Raw genomic sequence first — 19,162 nt, 5'->3', positions numbered from 1 at the left:
TAGTGAACTGTATTCATATGTCAGATAAATACCTTGTCAGACTAAAAAATTAGTCGTGGAGCGCGTGAAATTGCTCTGAACAATCTTACAGCTACTTAACATTACGCCAAATTTCGTTTTTAAGTCTTTTCAAAAGCCTAGATTGATGGAGAGAAGCGTGAAGAATAGTATAAACGACTTATTACCCATATTGTTTTCTTTACATCCCCACTACACGGATCATCAATCCATATTCCCGATGAAAACACACAGAATGACTAATTCGGTCACGGGTGACCACTGGTACTCATCTTTCTCCATATCTTCGTACCGCAGCTCAAAGGGATCCCAACCACACTCCTAAACTCTTTTCTGATAGCGCCCACGGTCATGATAAGTCAATTTCTCAGTATATACCCCTCAAAAAAGCCATACTTCATCAAACAATAATCACTAGTAATGCTCCGGTAAATCCTCTCTCTTAGAAACGTATCAACAACACGAACGACGTCTTGTTGTCATGACTGCTCAATAGAAGGTGCTCGCTGCCGTGGCTTCGAGCACCCCAAGAATTCTATCTAAAACTCAGCAGATCAATAAATTTACTTTTGTTGGACTTGGCCTCATTATTGGTTTCATATCTATTTTAGAAGATTCTTTAGATAATAAATTGTAAATCTAAATTAATTCGACAAGGATAATTGCAAATTATTTTATTATTAAAAATATATTTAACATATCAAAATATTATTTCAATAAACTATGCAAGTGTAGTTGGTACTGTAGAATAAATAAACAGAATATTTATAACTTAAACAGGTATTACTTTATTCGCACATATTGAAGATCTGAAGTTCATTCTTGAACTGAAAAATAAAAATTATGTAAAGTATATTTTAAGCAAAAATGTCAAAACAATAATACATAAAATGTTTTTTTAGATAAAAAATTCTCACAAAGGATTTACAATTTTCTAAATTGTTTTGTTTGGTTTTAACAAAATTAATTGAATAACTTGATCCACCAATATTTTAAATTTTTTCAAAAATTGTGAATTCAATAGCTGAAATCATAGTTATGGTACTTTATTTTTTATAGCAAGTAAAAATATTTATGTGAAAACCTTTTATCTAATGACTATTAAATAGATTTTTAACGTTTATAAACAAATATAGGTATATGGTACTGAAGAGGAACTATTTCATAAACCTTTTTCCAAAAATTCCACAATTCTTTATTTTCATATGTTACTTACATTGCGAGTTCCCCATAATCCTTTCTTCTCCAAATTATCTAAATTTGAGCATAAGTTTTGACATTTAAATATACTCTAAAACACAGGAAATAAATATAGATGAAAGTTTAAAAAAATGCAATTTATGACACAATTTTTAAAATTTTATATATATACTTACATTTTGAAATAATTTTCGTTTCTCTTCAGGTATATACTGAAGTAAAAGAACAGCATATTCATTCTTTCCCAAATTAATGCAATTCTGTATAATTTTTTCATAATTTAAGGAGAAGGAAACCGGGCATGACTGAAAAAGTATATGTTAGACTGCTGTGAAAGAAAATATACTAATAATTAGAAACTCCTTCACACTAAACTAAATAACCCTTCTAAAGAGGTGAATTCACCAAGATAATTCTTTCAAATATCTCTCAAACAAATTTTATTGTGGAGTTCATATTTTGAGAGTAATCATAAGACATTCGTATAATTAATTTCAAACCTACCCCAAACTACATAACGGATAGAGTAAGTACTTTTATTCCATTATATTTTTTACCATTTAAAAAATTCCTTAGAACTTTCTACAGAAGCAAATGTTCTTCTGACTTCTTTTTCTTCTAATAGAGATCTATATTATTTCATTTTTCTCGACAGCTAGTTTATATTTAATCGGGTCTTTGGCTATGACCATTAATTGAGCCTTCTTAATAAAAATGATCATATTATATTTATTCATCATCGCCTTCATTCTGTGAAGTAAGTCATCTTCATTCTCTGTCACTAGTACTATCATCTATAAAACACTTTTAACGATCGATCTCAGATTCTGTAACCTGCGATGACCTTATTGACGCTTTCTATGATTATGATAAAATTAAATAGTATAGTCGTAAAGCTATATGCCTGTCTTATCCTGGTCATACTGAATATACTGTTTATACCACCACCACAACAACACTAACAATTACACTGTCTGGCGCGCGTTTCGATAACCAAGTTATCGTCTTCAGAGACTGAAGGTAAACACACAGACAGTGTAATTGTTAGTGTTGGTGTAAACAGTATATTCAGTATGAATATCGCCAAAGGTTCCAGAAATTCCAACTTAATTATCCTGGTCATAATCTGTAATTTTTTAAACATTCCCATTCTAGATTTAATCCTTCTTATAGTTCCGTTGTTCAGCTCTTTGATAATATTTTTATGATAATGTTCTATATTGTTCTTTTCTACAATCTTTAATATGACCCTCAATTGTACTTTTTCTGAGACTTTAGTGAAGTTAACAAAACATGTTAACATGGATGTGCTGAACACTTTAAAAAGTTATATTTTTGAAATTGTTGAAATCTCTTTTTGCTTCTATTTTATGTATAGGTATGGATATATTTAAGTTGGTACTGTAGACACCGGATATTATAACCTGCAAAAAAGGTGACGAGGTCCTTTTTCAGTTCCTCTCCTCTATACTTGATTAACTCATTATTTATATTATCAGTACGAGTTGCTTCTCAATTTTCCAATTTTGTTATTATTGCTTCAACTTCTCTATATCTATTTTATTATGATTATCATTCACTGAGATCCCTATCCCTGTATTGTCATCACTTTCAAAGTACCTAATGTATTCTTCTACTGTAATGTCATTTACTTCTACGTCCTCAGTAACTTGTTTTGTTTCTGTTACATAGCATATATTACACCTTCTTCTGGCCACCATGTAAGAACATCTTCAAATCTGATGAGAATGTTTCCCAGTGTTCCTTCTTTATGTAGTTGTTTGTTCAATTTTTGACAGTTTTGTACTTTTCATTCTCGTCGAGCTTTCTATTATAAATGTATTTTATGTGTGTTCCCTTCTTCCCTTTGCCAATTCATTAACTTTCTTGGTGAACTGTGGTATAGTGTTTCTCTTTTCGTTGGGTCTTGTCTCTATCGCTTCTGTTATATTTTGTCTGAGTGTTTACAAAGATATTTATACATCACCGCTCTCTACAATATGGTTTTGGGTTATCTTCCCATTGATTCTTCTTTGATATAGTCCATTTGTGATGTGTTAACCTAAAAATTATGTGACGTGTGTACTGCTTTTCCTTTTCGTGACATTTTTGTAGTTTGTTTGTTATCCGGTATTTATGGATATTATGGAAAATAACGAAAAGAAAACAAGCAAAGCCAAAAGACTACCAGAAAAAAACAAACAGAAAGATAAATTACCCCAACATCACGCACTAACGTCATACGTCAAAGTGACGTGAAAAACGCATACGGATGAGATTGGCTCTTTTCTATTGCTACGATCAGCCGACGGGAAAAGACAAAATTCGTTTATGTGGAAAGTCTCCAACAGTAGACTGATCAACAAACGGCACCTATGAATAGTCTTATGTATTTTAATGTTTCTAATGTTGTGATAGCAAACGACAATGGCAAACGGAAAGTCAAGTTTATGAATCAGCCTTTAATTAGTCTTCTAATCACACCCAAAATATTGAACTAATTTATTACTTAGATAAGTAATAATGAGTATCAATTTTCTTCTTTCTAAATAATTTAAATTTAGTTAAAAATCAAAAGAAATCAAGGAAAACTCTCTTGACACAATCCTCTGCAATAACTTACCTGTATCATTAGAAAGTTATTAATCAAAGTTTGTTCTAATTGATCATCATTTGGAATTTGTTGGAAGGATTTATCCACCAAAGCCTGCCAAGCTCTGATGTAATAATATTTATCACATTTATCTTTAAGGAACTCAACATAGATTTTAAGTTCTTCAATCTAAAAATATAAACACACGTTTTTAAATAATGATTTTAGATGCCGTCCAAATAGATCGTTTTCAATAATTTAGAGAAAAATACACAATAAAATGTAAATTTTTACTGAGTATAAAGAAATATCAATATTTATATAGTGTAATTGTGGAAGATTTGTGATAAAAGAAAAAAATCTCTAGTATCCTCTCCATCCTATATCAGAAAGTCGCCTCCCAGTTCTCATTAACTCCAATATGTGACTTGAGAAGTTTAGATATTCGCTTCTACATTTCTAAAACAATTTTCAGTATGTTTGCAACAGGAACTAGGTGACCTGGAATTTCATTCTCCTCCCCACAGAATCTACAGTCTCAGTTCCTGATACACCCGATTTCATCCCGTGCTTTCTAAGGCAGTTAACAGTGTAAAACATTCTAGAGCTAAGAAAACTAGAGTTTCCTCTCCTCCACACAGAATCTGCAGACTCAATTTCTGTTACAACTGATGTTATCCCGTGCTTTCTGAGGCAGTAAACAGTTAAACATTCTAGAGCAGGAGTTTCATTCTCCTACCCACAGAATGTAGTCTCAGTTTATAATACACCTATTCGCATCCTATACATTCCGTGACAATAATGTCTTTTCTAGGTAGGTTCCATTTGGGTCCAAATACTTTTTGTATCTAGTTAAAGTTAATACCTAGCTTAGAAGACACTCCCAGAGTGTTTTTCTTTTGGTTTCCTTCTTTTAATATCAATGTTGTGTCTATCAAAGGAAAGCTCCAGCATAAGAGTCTAATTATCAAGAATTCTGGATAAGAAAATTAAATGGATACCAAAAATAAATGGTATCAACTTACCATTTCTAATTTGATAGAACTATTGACAATATATTCCCAATATTTGTCTTCTTGTAGAAAATATGTAATACAGATATCTCCCATGCATTTTATTGCGAGCGGTTTACCCATAACGGATAACTTTTTCAACAATTCTCTTTTGTTATATTGTTGCAAAGTTTCTATATTCAAGAAAATGCTCAAAGTTTCCAATTCGCTCAACAATGTTAGTTTATCTATGTAGTTCCTGTAAATCAAAATTGAATAAACTAAAAGTACAAAAAAATTCAAATGCACTTATTAAAAAACACAAATACACCTTCAATAATCCCTATATTGTACTTTTCCCTTGATCTTAAATGATTTTGGTACAAAATTTATAGCAAGACGGCACTATTTTAGGGAAGCTTTTATCACTTTCATCTTTTTCAAAATGTAAAATTATTCATCTAAAGGGACTATACGAAGAAAGGGGGAAGAAAGGGAAGAAATAACACTTTAATGGCATTCTTTTTCCTAAACTCATCGATTCAATGCTGTAATATGACCAATCCTCTTTTTAGAGTGTTACTCTTTTTAATCTTCTGTTAACTGTACTTTTTATTTCTCGATGTAAAATTATACACACAACTTTCACCAATTGTTGCAAATCGATGCAAAAATTTGTGAAACCTTTTACCCTTGTTCATATGTTTAATTATTGTAAAATTCTATGCCCTATTCGTACCTACATTCAGCGATTATCTTTTTAAGGAGATTTTTCAGTGCTAGTCACTTGATTGAACAATATGATGTTCTGATAGTTTATATCGCTGTCCTTACGCTAAGCTTTAGTTTCAATTTTTTTTTAATTCATTGTTTTGTATGTTCTAATCTTTTCTTGATGTAAAATCATGGACAAAACTATAAATGGTTCCAAATCGAGTATTTTGACTGTTCTTTTGTTCCTCGATATAAAATTATGGACCTAAATGGCATAAATGTTTCCAAATAGACACAAAACCTATTGTGTGGTTCATATATTTGCTCAACGTACACTATAATGCCTCATTTATAACAAACAGTGACTATATATAATTTTGTGATTATTTTTTTTTGTTTGACCACGTGACCACAACGAAGTTTCTCGTGTTTATACCAAGCTAACAAATCCTGTAGGTTCAATTGAGAAACAGGGACATAAAAGTCGTCTTGAAATGAAATGGGATGTATAAAGATGGTGAATTGTTCCAGTTGAAACGGGATATTTTCAAATCAGTAATTGTTAAAATTATACCAATACTTACAAAAATTCATTATATGGCAATTTAGTTAATTCCGTTATAGTAATCTCGTCTGTAAGGGCGCAAAAACATTTCAAAGCTCTAGCTTTAAACGCGACGTTTTTATGTTCGTCTTCGACTTCATTTAATCCCACTCTTAAAAGATAAGTTCGCCAAGTTTGCTGATCTCCACTGGAACATAGATATACAGCTCTTTTCAAATTATCTTCCTCAATGTTATTGTTTGCATTATTTGACACAATAGGTGTAAAATATAAAGTGGTATCCATGTCGGATTCCATATAGGAACTACTTAACCAACGATTCAGTATATCCAAACGAATTTCTTCTATATCCAAATTAAATAGCTCTGCTAAAGCGTCAACTGCATTATTAATATCTGAAAAGTAAATTCACATTAATAAATGGTTACCTCGTCGATCGTCACAAATTATTAGGGTATATTGGATGATATAGAAATCTTAGGTTACCTGAATATGCCAAACAAAAAGTTCCTGCATATTTCGGAATGCTTTCATCCATGTAAAGGCTTTCAATAAGACACTGAGGTTGCGTAACTAGTTTGAGATATGTTTCCTTTGCCAAATTATATCTGTGCAAAATGCTACATACTGATAAACCATAAAATTTATTTTTAACTTTGAGATAAGCTCGCTCTACTTCGGGATCATTTAAATGGTTATTTCTATAGATAGAGGCGTATTTAAAACTCAATTTAGCAGCTAACACTTTATCGGCACCTGCAAAAAAGTTAACAATTATCTAAATTTAAAGTTTACCAAAAATTACAAGAAATTATTATTTTAAGTACATCAGTAGCAAGCTCAGTTTAAAAAAAATTTCATTATTGTGGACATAAGTTTTATGAAATTTTTGATATTTATACGTAACATTCTTTATAGGAAAACTGGTTTATATATTTGAGGCACCTGGAATCAAAAACCGCAAAGTCCAAATTTTTTCGAAATTGAATTTGATATTGTTTCTTATAGATTTTTCTATGCTGATTTCAGTACAACTGTTATTTTGTAGCAAATCCCGCCACATCCTAGAGTATTTTGAGGTCAGAGCTGAGGTTTAGTTGAAATATCCGCCAAGTCTAAAGGCAGTTAAGCCTTTTTCAGTTTCAAAATCCCCCAAATCCAAATCGGCCAATAGGAGAATATAGTTTCAGCACGTGACTTCCCAATATCCTCTGCGAGTTGTTTACCCTTTATGCTTTATTTTCCTTTTTGTCAGTAACCTGTCTTTTGTGAGAACATGTAAAAATGGTTGTCTTTACAGTTTTGTTCTTAGAGTAAGCAGTTTATAGTTTATGATAATTAGTATTTCAATATTTTACTTCTATCTAAGAAAAACTTCCCGACAACAGAGGAAGCTGGCTATCCGCATAGACAGTATCTACCGGACTGTATCTGCCGAAAGAGTAGGGGTAATCGCAGTGCTGGCTCCTATGAAGCAGTAAGTAAGAAAGAGAAAAGACAGGTATGACGGACAGGCTGACGCAAGAACAAATCTCTTCCAGAGATAGCAATGATGTAATGCGAGAGCGGATACTATTGCAAAGTGCGAGAGCACAGGGAGGTTTTAGTCGATAAGAGTTCACCACTACGTGACAATACCGCCGGGTGTCCATGAGGATTTCCTCTCGTACAGAAAAAAACCTATTTTAAATTAAATATAAGCACTCACCATCTGGTGTATAGTTCATTAAATGATAAGCAGCAGATGTGGCTCTTTCTAAATCTGATATGTGTTGGATGCATTTATCAACTTCATGAAATAAATCTTCAAATTTGGAATAAAGAGTCCAATTATTCGAGGGGTTGTTTCCAAGAATTCCACTGGAGACCTATAGAATAATGAAACTTCTAGAAATTATTAGAATAAAACACTTATTTAAATTATAATTTATAATCATTTTAGTATAAGAAAAGAAAAACCATGATTTTCAGTAGTTAGAAAAAGGAATTGTTGAGGAGAACAAAACAATCGTGGATAATTGATGTCAATATACTCAGGACAGAAACAACAATTATAATAGAAATCATATTGAACAATATTTATACAAGAGAAAGAATTTTGCTTTTGGGAAAAGAATATAGAGAAACCCTGCAAAAAACTTTATTATGATTTTTATTACTTAGAACAGATTATTTATTTGTAATTATGTTATGTAGAGTCTCCGTATACCTCCTAACCTGGTGATAGGCTATGGAAATCGAGTGTGTGTTCACAGGAAATTAAAAAAAATAAGCCATAGAGCAGAGTTGCATAAATTCATACAATATTACAATTATAAACAACAATTACCAACGACATAGTTATCTATCAGAATAGTTCATTGCGACACCGCAATCCAGTAGAGGAAATTCAATTTAGGCATGTCTCGATTAAGAAAAGTTAAGAAACAGAAAACCCAATAATTATATATTTAATTCATTATTTATCGACGTCGAGATCATAATGCAGAAACCATGTAAGCCTCTAAGCGAGACCTCATCTTATAGACCTATCAGCCTATACAGTAAGCAAAAGTCTTGAGCGACTTTTACTAAAAAGAATTTACATTCAACACGAATTCCTGAACAGACTGGACTGCCTAAACACCAATTCGAATTTCAATAACATCACTCCAAATCGCAACAAGTTCATGGGTTAAAATTGAAATAATTTTCTTTAATTTTTCACTTCTTAAACCCTTTAATAAAAATATTTTCATACAGTCCGAAATAAGTCGAAACGTCAATTTTTTACCTAATTCTTTATAAAGTGACCTAAATCAAAATAAATCATCACGAAAAAAAAATAAATGAAAGGACTCGAAGACAAAAAGTACTGACAGGCCTTATTGATATATTTCATTCCTTCGACAAGGTATGGCATGTAAACTTAATATACAACTTAAAAAGCTGCCTTATTTACCAAATATACATTTCTCGATTAAATTCTCCGATCATGAACCTGACTTCTATATCATCAAAGCTAGTGTTCACTAGAAAAGTGTCTCGGAACCACTACTCCATCTCATATACTTATCGGTTGTACCAGTAACCGACAACACCAAAAAAATCTTAATTTTATGATGATGTAGCTATCCTAGCTTCAAGTGACGATCCTCTGAATACTTGCAAAATCAACTTGACTCACTCAACGAATGGTATACCAATTGGCAACATCAAATCATTTCGTCGCCAAAATGTTTGCTCCTCAATAACTATAAACAAAGCACAAATTCCAGTCGCAATGAAAAAGATAAACCTCCATCTCGAGCCTAAGCTCACTTGGAAAAAACATGTAAAAAATAAAACAGCACAATTAGACTGCGAAACAGTATGTGAGTGAACAAAAATATTTATCTATGCTTTATAGATAATATTGATGAAAATATTCAGTTTTGTACTATGATACTTTGAGTTTTAAAACAATTAAAATAACTCACCACTTGTTTTACAGCATAAACACAAATATCATCATTTTTCAGATTCTTTCTCAGTATCGTTGTCGCTTGGAACCAAATTTCATAAGACTTCAAACTTATTTCTGGTCTCAATATACTCCAAATGTCCATTGTAAACAAAATGGTGGTAAATGGTAATCGAAATTCGGAGAGAGGATCTAAAATTTGGGTGTCAGGAAATGTGATGTACCATTCTTCCTTTTCTCTTTGACTGGGTGCTTCAAATCGAGTGTATTTTTTTAAAAACAAGAGCATTTCAATGAATTTATCATTCGAAACCTTCTGGTATTGTTCTATCATTTTATAAATAGTAAGAAAAACTTCATAATGGTAAAAATTTATCTGAAAATAAATAAGTATAAAATTTTTATAAATCTGCAAACTAAAATATTATAATCTTCCAATTTTAAGTCCACCTATACATAAAAGAAAGGTTATGTGATTAAAGTTGTATCATACTTTTTCATTTATTTTAGGAAAAATAGTGTCTTACGCCGAGGAAAATCCTATAGAAGAAGATAAAGTGGTAGTTGAAGGGGAGCCTGATGTAGAAGAGGTTGGAGATATGAAGAATACTAGGAAGATCCTATAGAAGAAAATGAAGTTGAAAGGGAGTCTGATGTAGATAAGAATGATACTAAATCATCATTACCATATGCTGATATTACATTGTTATTCGTTAAACCTGAACCGACTGGTGACTCTCAAATGGGAATGTAAAAATTTGTCTCAATAAATCATAAAATTTGGAATAATTGTTCTTAATGGTCCTGTTGATATTTTAGTGAAATTCCCTAATAAATGGGATCAAAATTCTATTGTTGATACTTTTGAGGCATCTTTTCAGCACTTGGGGAGTTCTCAGAGAAGATTATGGTATTTTTTACTTTGCTTTAGAATTTCTTTTTGAAAACATGAAAATTTCGGATTATTGTCTCCATACCACGATCATCAATAATAAATAATAAGTAAAGTAATTTAGATTGACTTGTTTATATAATAGCTACATTTGATTTGTACATTCCATAGAAGCTTCGACTTCATATGTTTATGGTTGAAAAGATAATTAGACACCTTGGTTTGAGCCCTTTAACATCACTAGGTTTGCCTAAGTATTTGAACTTATGACCTTGTTCGGTTAAAAGGACAGAGATCAGTAAAGTTCGCGTCTATTTAATTAGAGCAGTTGATTGATAAGAGAAGCAGAATACCCATGTATATCTGCATTCGCTTGTCTTTTGCTAGGTATTTTCATCCATCTTCGGAGATACTAAGAGATGTAATACCTACACATTTGGCAACTCCAATGGACCTATTGTTGGTTTTACTGATTCCATCCTTATTGCTTTAATGACAGCGCACTCAAACTGTTTCTTTTGCAATCCAGTACAAGCCTAGAGCATACCGTTTCAGCTGTAATGGGTCTTATATCGACTCTGCTGTCTGAACATAATGATATTTGTGTGTTTCTATGGCATCGATTAAGTATCGCATGTCTACAGTACCATACTCCATAAGTGAGAAAATTAACTCATTTTGGGGTGTCCTCTACAGAAGCCTGCTCTTGTCAAACAATTCATCATGGAATCATCCATGTACTAGATCCAGCTTAAAGCTTCCCATTCACTCTTCTCTGTTAGCCCTTATTATCAACGATCGAAAGTGTCATCATCCCATCAAAATGACGGGACATTCACTTGTACCCTGCGTCATGGTCAGTTACTCCAGTCTGCAATTCGTTGAGGATATTCAGCCTATATGATGTCATCATGGCTTTGAGTTGTATAAGGTTCAAAAGTGGAGGGCGCGGCAGATATTTATGGATCATTCAAGGGCCCTTGTAGCATCGTGGACTTTGAAGCTAGATTTTTGTGAAGGCTTATTGATTATTGATATAATTCTTTGTTTGTAGATCTGGTGTGCAATATAAAGTCAAAGAATATTACCTTGAGGAAATTTACTTCAATTACATTCTTGTTTGAAATATCTTTATTCTAAGTGTGATTGATACAATTTGGAGTTTAGTTTTTATTGCGAAGTTTAAACGTTTGTGTCAAATCTTGATTGAAAAGGGCACAATGACAAAATCTTTTATGTTCGAAACTAGATTCATGTTCTTAACAAGTTGTTTGAATTTCAGAAGCCGAATGTATGGAAAAGTATCAATGCCCTCAGTAATCCTTTTATACTACAAGTCTAATTTAAAGTTATTTTGTAAGGACGTTGTAGACCCTACAGGAAATAGGAACAATCGATATATTCGCCTAGTTAAAAACAAAACAGTAGTGCCAAAAAAGTTATGAAGATAATCGCTTAGAGTTTTGGTACAGTTAAATTATTTCTTGGTGTACATGTCAGAAGGTATATGTTATGTTAAATATTCAATTATCCTCTTCCGTTTAGATTTTTGGTGAATAAATCTGTTATTTTTTGTCAGCTATGTTTCATTACGGATTGTGTCCTTATTTGTCTTGGGTAGGAAATAATTGCAATATTTTATTGGTTTCCAAAGCAAACTGTCGCATTAATTCAAGTTGCAAAAAGTTGATTTTTTAAGCGTTGGAGTCTGGTCAAATGTTAATATATTCAAGTTAATATATTCTCTTAATTGATTTCAGTGCTAACATTGGAATCTATTTGGTATAGAATCTATTAAAGAGAAATTTTAATGCTTTAAGATACTAAATATAGTTTGTTGAACAAACAACTGTCATAAAAAACAAAATTACCTCTTTTATCATTTTTTCCATTGACACAAATATTCCAGCTTTTTCTTTTTCTTCAATTTCTTTGATAATATCTTCACATGTCGAATGTAACAATTCAGGATCGTTTTTAATTATGAGTTGTCTCTTACCATTACTAATTTGTATTTCGTAATCGGGTTTCCAATTGATCAATGAACTAAATAAAAAAAAACAAAAATAAATTAGTATCACTTAATATGTTTCTTTATAATCTTTAAAGTCAAAGTACAACAGATCCAACTCCGAAGACAATTCTTTCAAATAAAAATAATGTTTCATCCATATTAGCTCAAAAAAAGAAAAATGAAATTATTTAGCATAACATCTGAACCAAAATACAGAAACAAGCCGCTTCCGAGTATGATTATTTTTTTCTTCAGAAAGTCTGAAGATCACTCTGTTTCCCACTACACCAATACAATGTCTGTGAAAATTTTAGTAACAACAAGAGGAATGTGTAATTGCCTATCCCCGTTTATGGATAAACTATTCCTGAGTCACTTTGAAAAGCAGATTAACGAAAAGCTTCAATATTTTCCCACGATATGATACTAATATTTGGTCGATATTTTCGCTATATTTAATATGGAAAAAGCAAATGTTGATTTCATTTTAAAACTCTTATCTATAAAGTTTATTTACAAAATGGAAAATAATGGACAGTTTACAGTTAGAAATTAAGAATAAGAATAGGTTAGAAGTTGATGCAGGATATTTAGATTGTCTCTTTCCATTGTATTCAACATAAGTCTCCATTTTCTGGTACATTGTTTAATTAATTTTCCACTTAACATTGAAAAATACTATAAGGCAAATACTTCTCTTGAGGATGTGGCTGTTATTAACAGCTATGATAAGAAAATTGTAGTTAAGTTGATTAACCGAAAAGGTTGGGGTAACCCCAAGGATAAAGTACTAAATAAATACCAAATAAAGTTCGTTAATATTCGGTTTAAAGAGCACATAGCTCATTTAAAATATGGACGGACAGATAAATCGGGGATTGCCGAGAACGCTGAGGGTCATAATCGTGGACTAAACATTAATAATGAAAAATTGTTAAAAAATTATCGAACAATAAATTGTTGAATGCATTGAAATTGTTAAATGCAAAAATCGTTTAAATGGGGACAAAGGGGGTTTTCCTTACAGTCCACAACTCTATAGTTGATTAGTTATGGAAAAATTGTGAAATTTTACTACAGCGAACTGATTTTTCTCGCTGGTGCATGTTAGGGAAAATTTAGTATATGTGGTTAGGTAGGTCTAGTTAATAAATTTTCAATTTACCTTCAGCCTCTGGACATGGTAACCAGGTTATCGAAACACGTATAACGCATAAACGCATAAACAGTGGGTTCAGTATAAATATACCGAAAGTTGCAGAAATTTAAACATTTAAACTTAACAATTTTTGTAATAGCTAATCACGATTTAATGAACATTAGGGTGAAAATTCAGTTGACAAATTCTATAATCATAATTACTGCAACAACGTTTTAAGGGTCTTGATTATTTTTTTATCATTTCACAGCATATGGAAGAAAAATTATGAAATAAACAAGTAATTCCCAAAGTGGTTCGGGAACCCCCAGCTGTTCACGGGAGAAATTTCGATTAAAAGATTTGATCTGATGAAATTCGAAAATATGGCAGGTATATATGAGCAAGGGATCTACTGAAACTAATAATATTTTCAAAGTGGTCTGCGAAGAAAAACATTTAGGATTTTCTGAGAGAAACTCTAGGACTAAGACAAATTAGTACATTTTATTATAATTCAATTAAGGGCATAACGAATTCTATTGGATCTTACCTTCTTAAAAACTCCTTAAAATATTGGTTAACATTCAATTTGAAGTCCTCACAATAATTTCTTATCTCTTTAGTACCAAGAAGTTCCAGATTTATCAGATATTTTAATCTAGCATCAGCATCTGATTTGAAAAATTCATCATATATCATTTTAGAATGATACGGCGTTAGAGCTCGCCACCATTTACATGTTTTAACGGAATTCACCATAACGTCCCTTCCTTTAGGATCCTTGTAAAAATTCGACAATCGTATACCTGTTATACAGAATTAATACAATTGTTATCAGATAAATAGTCATCAAATCAATTTCTCATTTTTTTATGCTAATTTAAACATAAAATAACACATCACTCACTAAGTCGTGTGACTAAGAAAATGACATTTCTAAGCCAAAAATCGATTTTATATATTTAATATATATATTTTATATATATAAACATGTCCAAAAACTGCCCTGAATCATTAACACGTTGTTGTTTTTGATCTACCGTACAAAAAGATTTCTCATGTTCAACTCGACCAGAACGTTCACCATCATCAGTGTCTGTACAACTACAAACGGTTATTTTCGATGGCGCAGAGTCTGATAACACTTTTGAAGCCATTGCTGAGCTCGTACAGTATTTTTTTTATTTGAAATTGGAATGTTATAAAATTTTACACAGTCTTTTGAAAGTTGATCATAAACTTCATATGGATTTGACAATGGCAGCGCCATCTGTGTGTCAGTCACACGACTTATTGAATGATGTAATACAATCTTAAGGCAAATTTTAATGGTTAATATCGGTACTAATAACTTGGATAAATTAGTTTTGGGTTGTTTGATATCTAAGTATACTTCAAAATAAAATCATTCAAATACTCACCAACTAGAGACAAATCGTGGAACTTTTTACAATTCCTTTTGTAGGTTTGGAGATAATGACAGAGGTACTTTGTTGCCTCTTTTCTTGCAGATAATAGTAAATTATATAAGAGATCCAAATCGATGTATTTGGCGGATACAACCGCATATATTATTTGTGCAGGAATTTTGGTAGACATTAAAGAATGTAATGGTTTCAGAATACTTTGATCTTTAATAGGATGTAGATATAAAGAATTTGATAAGGTTCTTAATAAAAAGAATGCTGTAAGATATTGTCCTTCTCTACAGAATATGTCCATTGTAGATGGAAGGCTGTTGATTTCTAGTACTAGTTGTGCCTGAAAAGTGGAAAGTTCCGATTAAAAATTACTCAAGTTTTGTATTACATGTTATAGAAATTGATATCGTACAACAGGCACAATAAAGGTAATTATTATAATAAAAATTAATACAAATACCAAATGTATTCAAACAAAATATATTAATGTATATCTGTGTAACTAAGGCCCCCCAAGTTTGGGGTATTAGAATTAGTTTGAATACGACGAGGAACTATCTCTTAAAAGTACAAAGGCTGGTTTGCTTATGCGCAACAGCTGCACTAGAAGTGATTCTAAATCTTCCATCTCTCCACATAGTACTGGAAAGCGTAGCAAAGAAAACATCACTTATGAATTTGCAGAGTCGGAATCACCGAAGAAAAACCGACAAAACCTGGGATATGCCTCAGGATATTGCATCGAAAAGTTTAGTTTTGCGAAAAAATTTACCTAAATACTAAATTGTAGTGGGATCATAACACCATACAAGAAATGAACAGAAATTCAATTAAATGGTATACGAACAACAGACAGAACTGGAATAGTAGTGTACGGGCTCAGAACCAAATACTCTGTAAGATTGGACAACACGCTAAGCATTTTTCAAGCAGAAATCTATGCAATTGAAAAATGTGACCAGTTCAATCTAGAGAGGAACTATGGCAAACAGGAGACCATTATCTTGTCCGATAGTCAAGCAGCCATTAGAGCCCTAAGCTCCAATATCATAAAATCAAAACTTGGTTGGTATTACCTAGAAAAATTAAACGATTTAGGCAAGAAAATAAAGTTACCCTACATGCGACACACCGGAGTGAAGGGGACAGAAAAACCCTTCATGGGACCTGTATCAACCTAAGTAAAAACAATCTACAAATACTAACAATAGTCCTATCAGGACACTATCGCTTCAACAAACACCTGAAGACGCTAAACTTAGCAAATAATACGGCGCGCAGACTTTGTTGCAGAGAGGACGAAACCTCTTTCCACTTTCACATACTATCGAAGTGTGAAACACTACACCTACACCTAGGAGCGTATGAAATAGAATACGAAGATCTCTGGCTATTACAGCCATCCCACATTCTAGATATTTTAAAAGGAGGGGGATTAATAGATCAGCTGTAAACACTGGTTTCCCCAGTATCGTAGCAAGAAAGGGTCGCAGTGTGTATGATACCCTATTATCACATACATAATACAAATGAATACAAATACCAAATGTATTCAAACAAAACATTTAGCAAATCAATAATATCGGCTGATCCTTAATTGTTGTCACAGTTATACACCAAAAACAGGTATTGTAGTCCCTTCGATTTGTGGTTCTAGAAATTTAAAAAATCATTCGATTTTAATGTTTTTCAATCTTCAAATATTTATAAAAAAATTACTAGTATAAAAAATGCAAATTTATAATAGTTTCTGGGTTTTACAGTCTATTTTTATGTACAAGAAAGCATCTTTCGACGCCTGTGAAAGTTAAAGCAAAAAGAATGTAATGGTCCAGACACATTAAAAGACTAGAAAAATGGCAGGGTAGGCAAGGAAAATTACAGAATGGAGACCAAACGAAAAAAGATTGCCTGGTAGACCAAAAATTAGATGGGAAGATCAAATTGTCCAAAATCTGGGAGTACGTGACTGGAGCAAACAGATTCAGGACAGAAATAAATGGAGAACAATAGTCCATGCTTCAAAAATATGTGATAAGTTATAATTAGAGATTAAATGTGGCCTGAGCCCCACAAAAATACAGGTCAAAAGAGCTCAATTTGAGCGGCTACAATTCTCAATAGAATGGTAGATCTGTGATATATATGTATAGTGATAATGTCAACGAATAAGAATTTACATAAAACGTGAAGGTACATATTGGATTTTTTTAATTACAGATGTTTTATACCACATGTATTTGATTCGAATGAAATACGCTTTAAGAAGGCATTTCGAAGTAAAACTCTAAATAATGAAATCTAAAAACTAACAAATGATTTCACAAAGCAAATACATCTGCCAGAGAAGTTTATGGAAAAGCTCGTTTTGACAATTCGTTAGATTGATTCCCTAATTACTCTGATAGTAAGGAACACAATGTTAATATATGTTTTTGAAACCAAGGTTTACATCTAAATAGTTTGAATAAATGAAAAAAAAAAAAAACATCCATAAAACTCACTTGTTCAAAACACTCTAATTTGGAAAAGCGATTAGATTTTTTATGCATTATAATAAGTATTACTAATCCATAGAAATAGATTAGTATATTTTGTTTACCAATTTTGAAAATAGTGGTTATACCACATTATTTAGGAATAGTGGAAGGCTATAAAGATACTAGTAAGTAATAAGGTATTTTACTTACCATTTGAGCTTCTGAGGGCTTTGAAAAATACGTGAAGTAATCAGATTCAGCAAACTTTCTTTTCTCTAAAATAAATAAAAACATTGTATTTTCATCTACCGCCCCATGAAATATCAAATTTGTTATTGTTGTATATTCAAGCTTAAATTTCAGCAACAATATTGTATATGACTAATTAAAGGGAGCATAATTACATGATACTGTTAATATTTATTAGTAAATATTTTATTTCAAATTTCGAACAATAAGAGAACATCAGAAACGGATCTGATAATTTTAAAATCACTGAAAGATCTACTTAGGAAATATTTATGTTATCCTATATCATATATCATGCCATCAAAGACAACTTAATGAAGGAATCATTATTAATAGTGTAGTTGTCATTGAAGTATTTCAAAAAAAGAAAATTTGAAATTTTGACGTTATCCTAAACTCCTGTCAATATCCTTCTCTCCTGTCGTGTATTGCGTTTATAGTTAAACGAATTAACTATATAACAATCTCGTACATTTTTCAAACACAATTCAGAATATTTGGTAACTACTTAATTATAAAGCTACAGAGGGAGGAACAACATCATATCTAGCCTCGTCACAATAGGAACGGTAAAATTTTAGATCATACAGGGTCAGCAGCAGGTTGCGTGACATGAGCAGGTACTTCGTTTCAAGTCTTACAGTTTGCTTAATGACGTTTAAAAGTTATAGCCAAGGTGCTTGATTGGCTTTTCTAAAAACATCAGATAGATTTAAGTGACCCACGACTGGTTTATATGTGCATGACCTCCCACTTTCCCAAATATAAACTAGAACTTTCAAATTAAATTAGGATCAATGTTCTCAAATTTTAATAAACAAGATATCATAAAAAAATGAAAAAAATATTATTTAAATAACTTCTAATATGTCGAAAATATTCTACTGTAATCATAAAATGAGGTGAATATACATTCATCAAGACATATGTTGCGTTCATTTTTCTTTAATTACCTTCTACTTACCGATATCACCAATAAATAAAGAAAGCAGTATCAAGCCCCCAAATAGTCACTATACCTTTTCATAATTTACTAACTTACCCAACGTGAGAACAAATGCCTCAAAACAGTTTCGCACAGTATCCAATACAGTATTACTTGGAATGTTTGCTTTTGGACAATATATATTTTTATACAATTCATCGTATAACGTACTATCTTGTCTGGTAAGGTAGTAGCAACAGTTTATCCAGCGACTCAATTCGTCAACCATTAGTATATCTGAATAAGTGGCTGTCATACGAGCTTTGGTTAAGATTTTTTCGGCTACAAAATAATATATCACAATAAAAATATTTATGATATGAAAATAATTATAAAAATAAATGTGTACTACAGGTATATATAACATATATTAAGGGTTGTTACATAAAAATAGTCTTTCTGTACGCTGCAATGAACTAAATTTTTTCCTAAATAACAGACAACTCGAATCAGGAA

At 31.6% G+C, this 19,162-nt stretch overlaps 1 protein-coding gene across 5 annotated transcripts in view; it reads right to left on the bottom strand.

Annotated features, from left to right (window-relative positions):
- Positions 1-677: 677 nt before the first annotated feature.
- The window catches only part of LOC130893178 (uncharacterized), a 36,853-nt gene continuing 18,368 nt past the window's right edge, over positions 678-19,162 (bottom strand). For 4 of the 5 annotated variants that reach the window (XM_057799060.1, XM_057799059.1, XM_057799058.1 and 1 more), the window contains 14 exons: positions 18,764-18,988; positions 17,683-17,747; positions 14,993-15,332; positions 14,122-14,377; positions 12,288-12,462; positions 9,541-9,900; positions 7,791-7,950; positions 6,569-6,838; positions 6,102-6,477; positions 4,837-5,062; positions 3,842-4,000; positions 1,395-1,523; positions 1,235-1,309; positions 678-845 (listed from right to left, as the gene is read on the bottom strand). In XM_057799060.1, the coding sequence (XP_057655043.1) occupies positions 807-845; positions 1,235-1,309; positions 1,395-1,523; positions 3,842-4,000; positions 4,837-5,062; positions 6,102-6,477; positions 6,569-6,838; positions 7,791-7,950; positions 9,541-9,900; positions 12,288-12,462; positions 14,122-14,377; positions 14,993-15,332; positions 17,683-17,747; positions 18,764-18,988 (2,855 nt within the window). In that variant the 3' untranslated portion in view covers positions 678-806. Of the gene's footprint in view, positions 846-1,234; positions 1,310-1,394; positions 1,524-1,860; positions 3,281-3,841; positions 4,001-4,836; positions 5,063-6,101; positions 6,478-6,568; positions 6,839-7,790; positions 7,951-9,540; positions 9,901-12,287; positions 12,463-14,121; positions 14,378-14,992; positions 15,333-17,682; positions 17,748-18,763; positions 18,989-19,162 lie in introns of those variants that run through there. The other variant, XM_057799062.1, reaches the window with a different exon arrangement.

Source organism: Diorhabda carinulata, chromosome 4 (genome assembly GCF_026250575.1).
Source record: "Diorhabda carinulata isolate Delta chromosome 4, icDioCari1.1, whole genome shotgun sequence".
Classification (NCBI taxonomy): domain Eukaryota; kingdom Metazoa; phylum Arthropoda; class Insecta; order Coleoptera; family Chrysomelidae; genus Diorhabda; species Diorhabda carinulata.
Note: the sequence above shows the minus strand (reverse complement) of the source record. Positions and strands in the feature narration are given on the sequence as shown.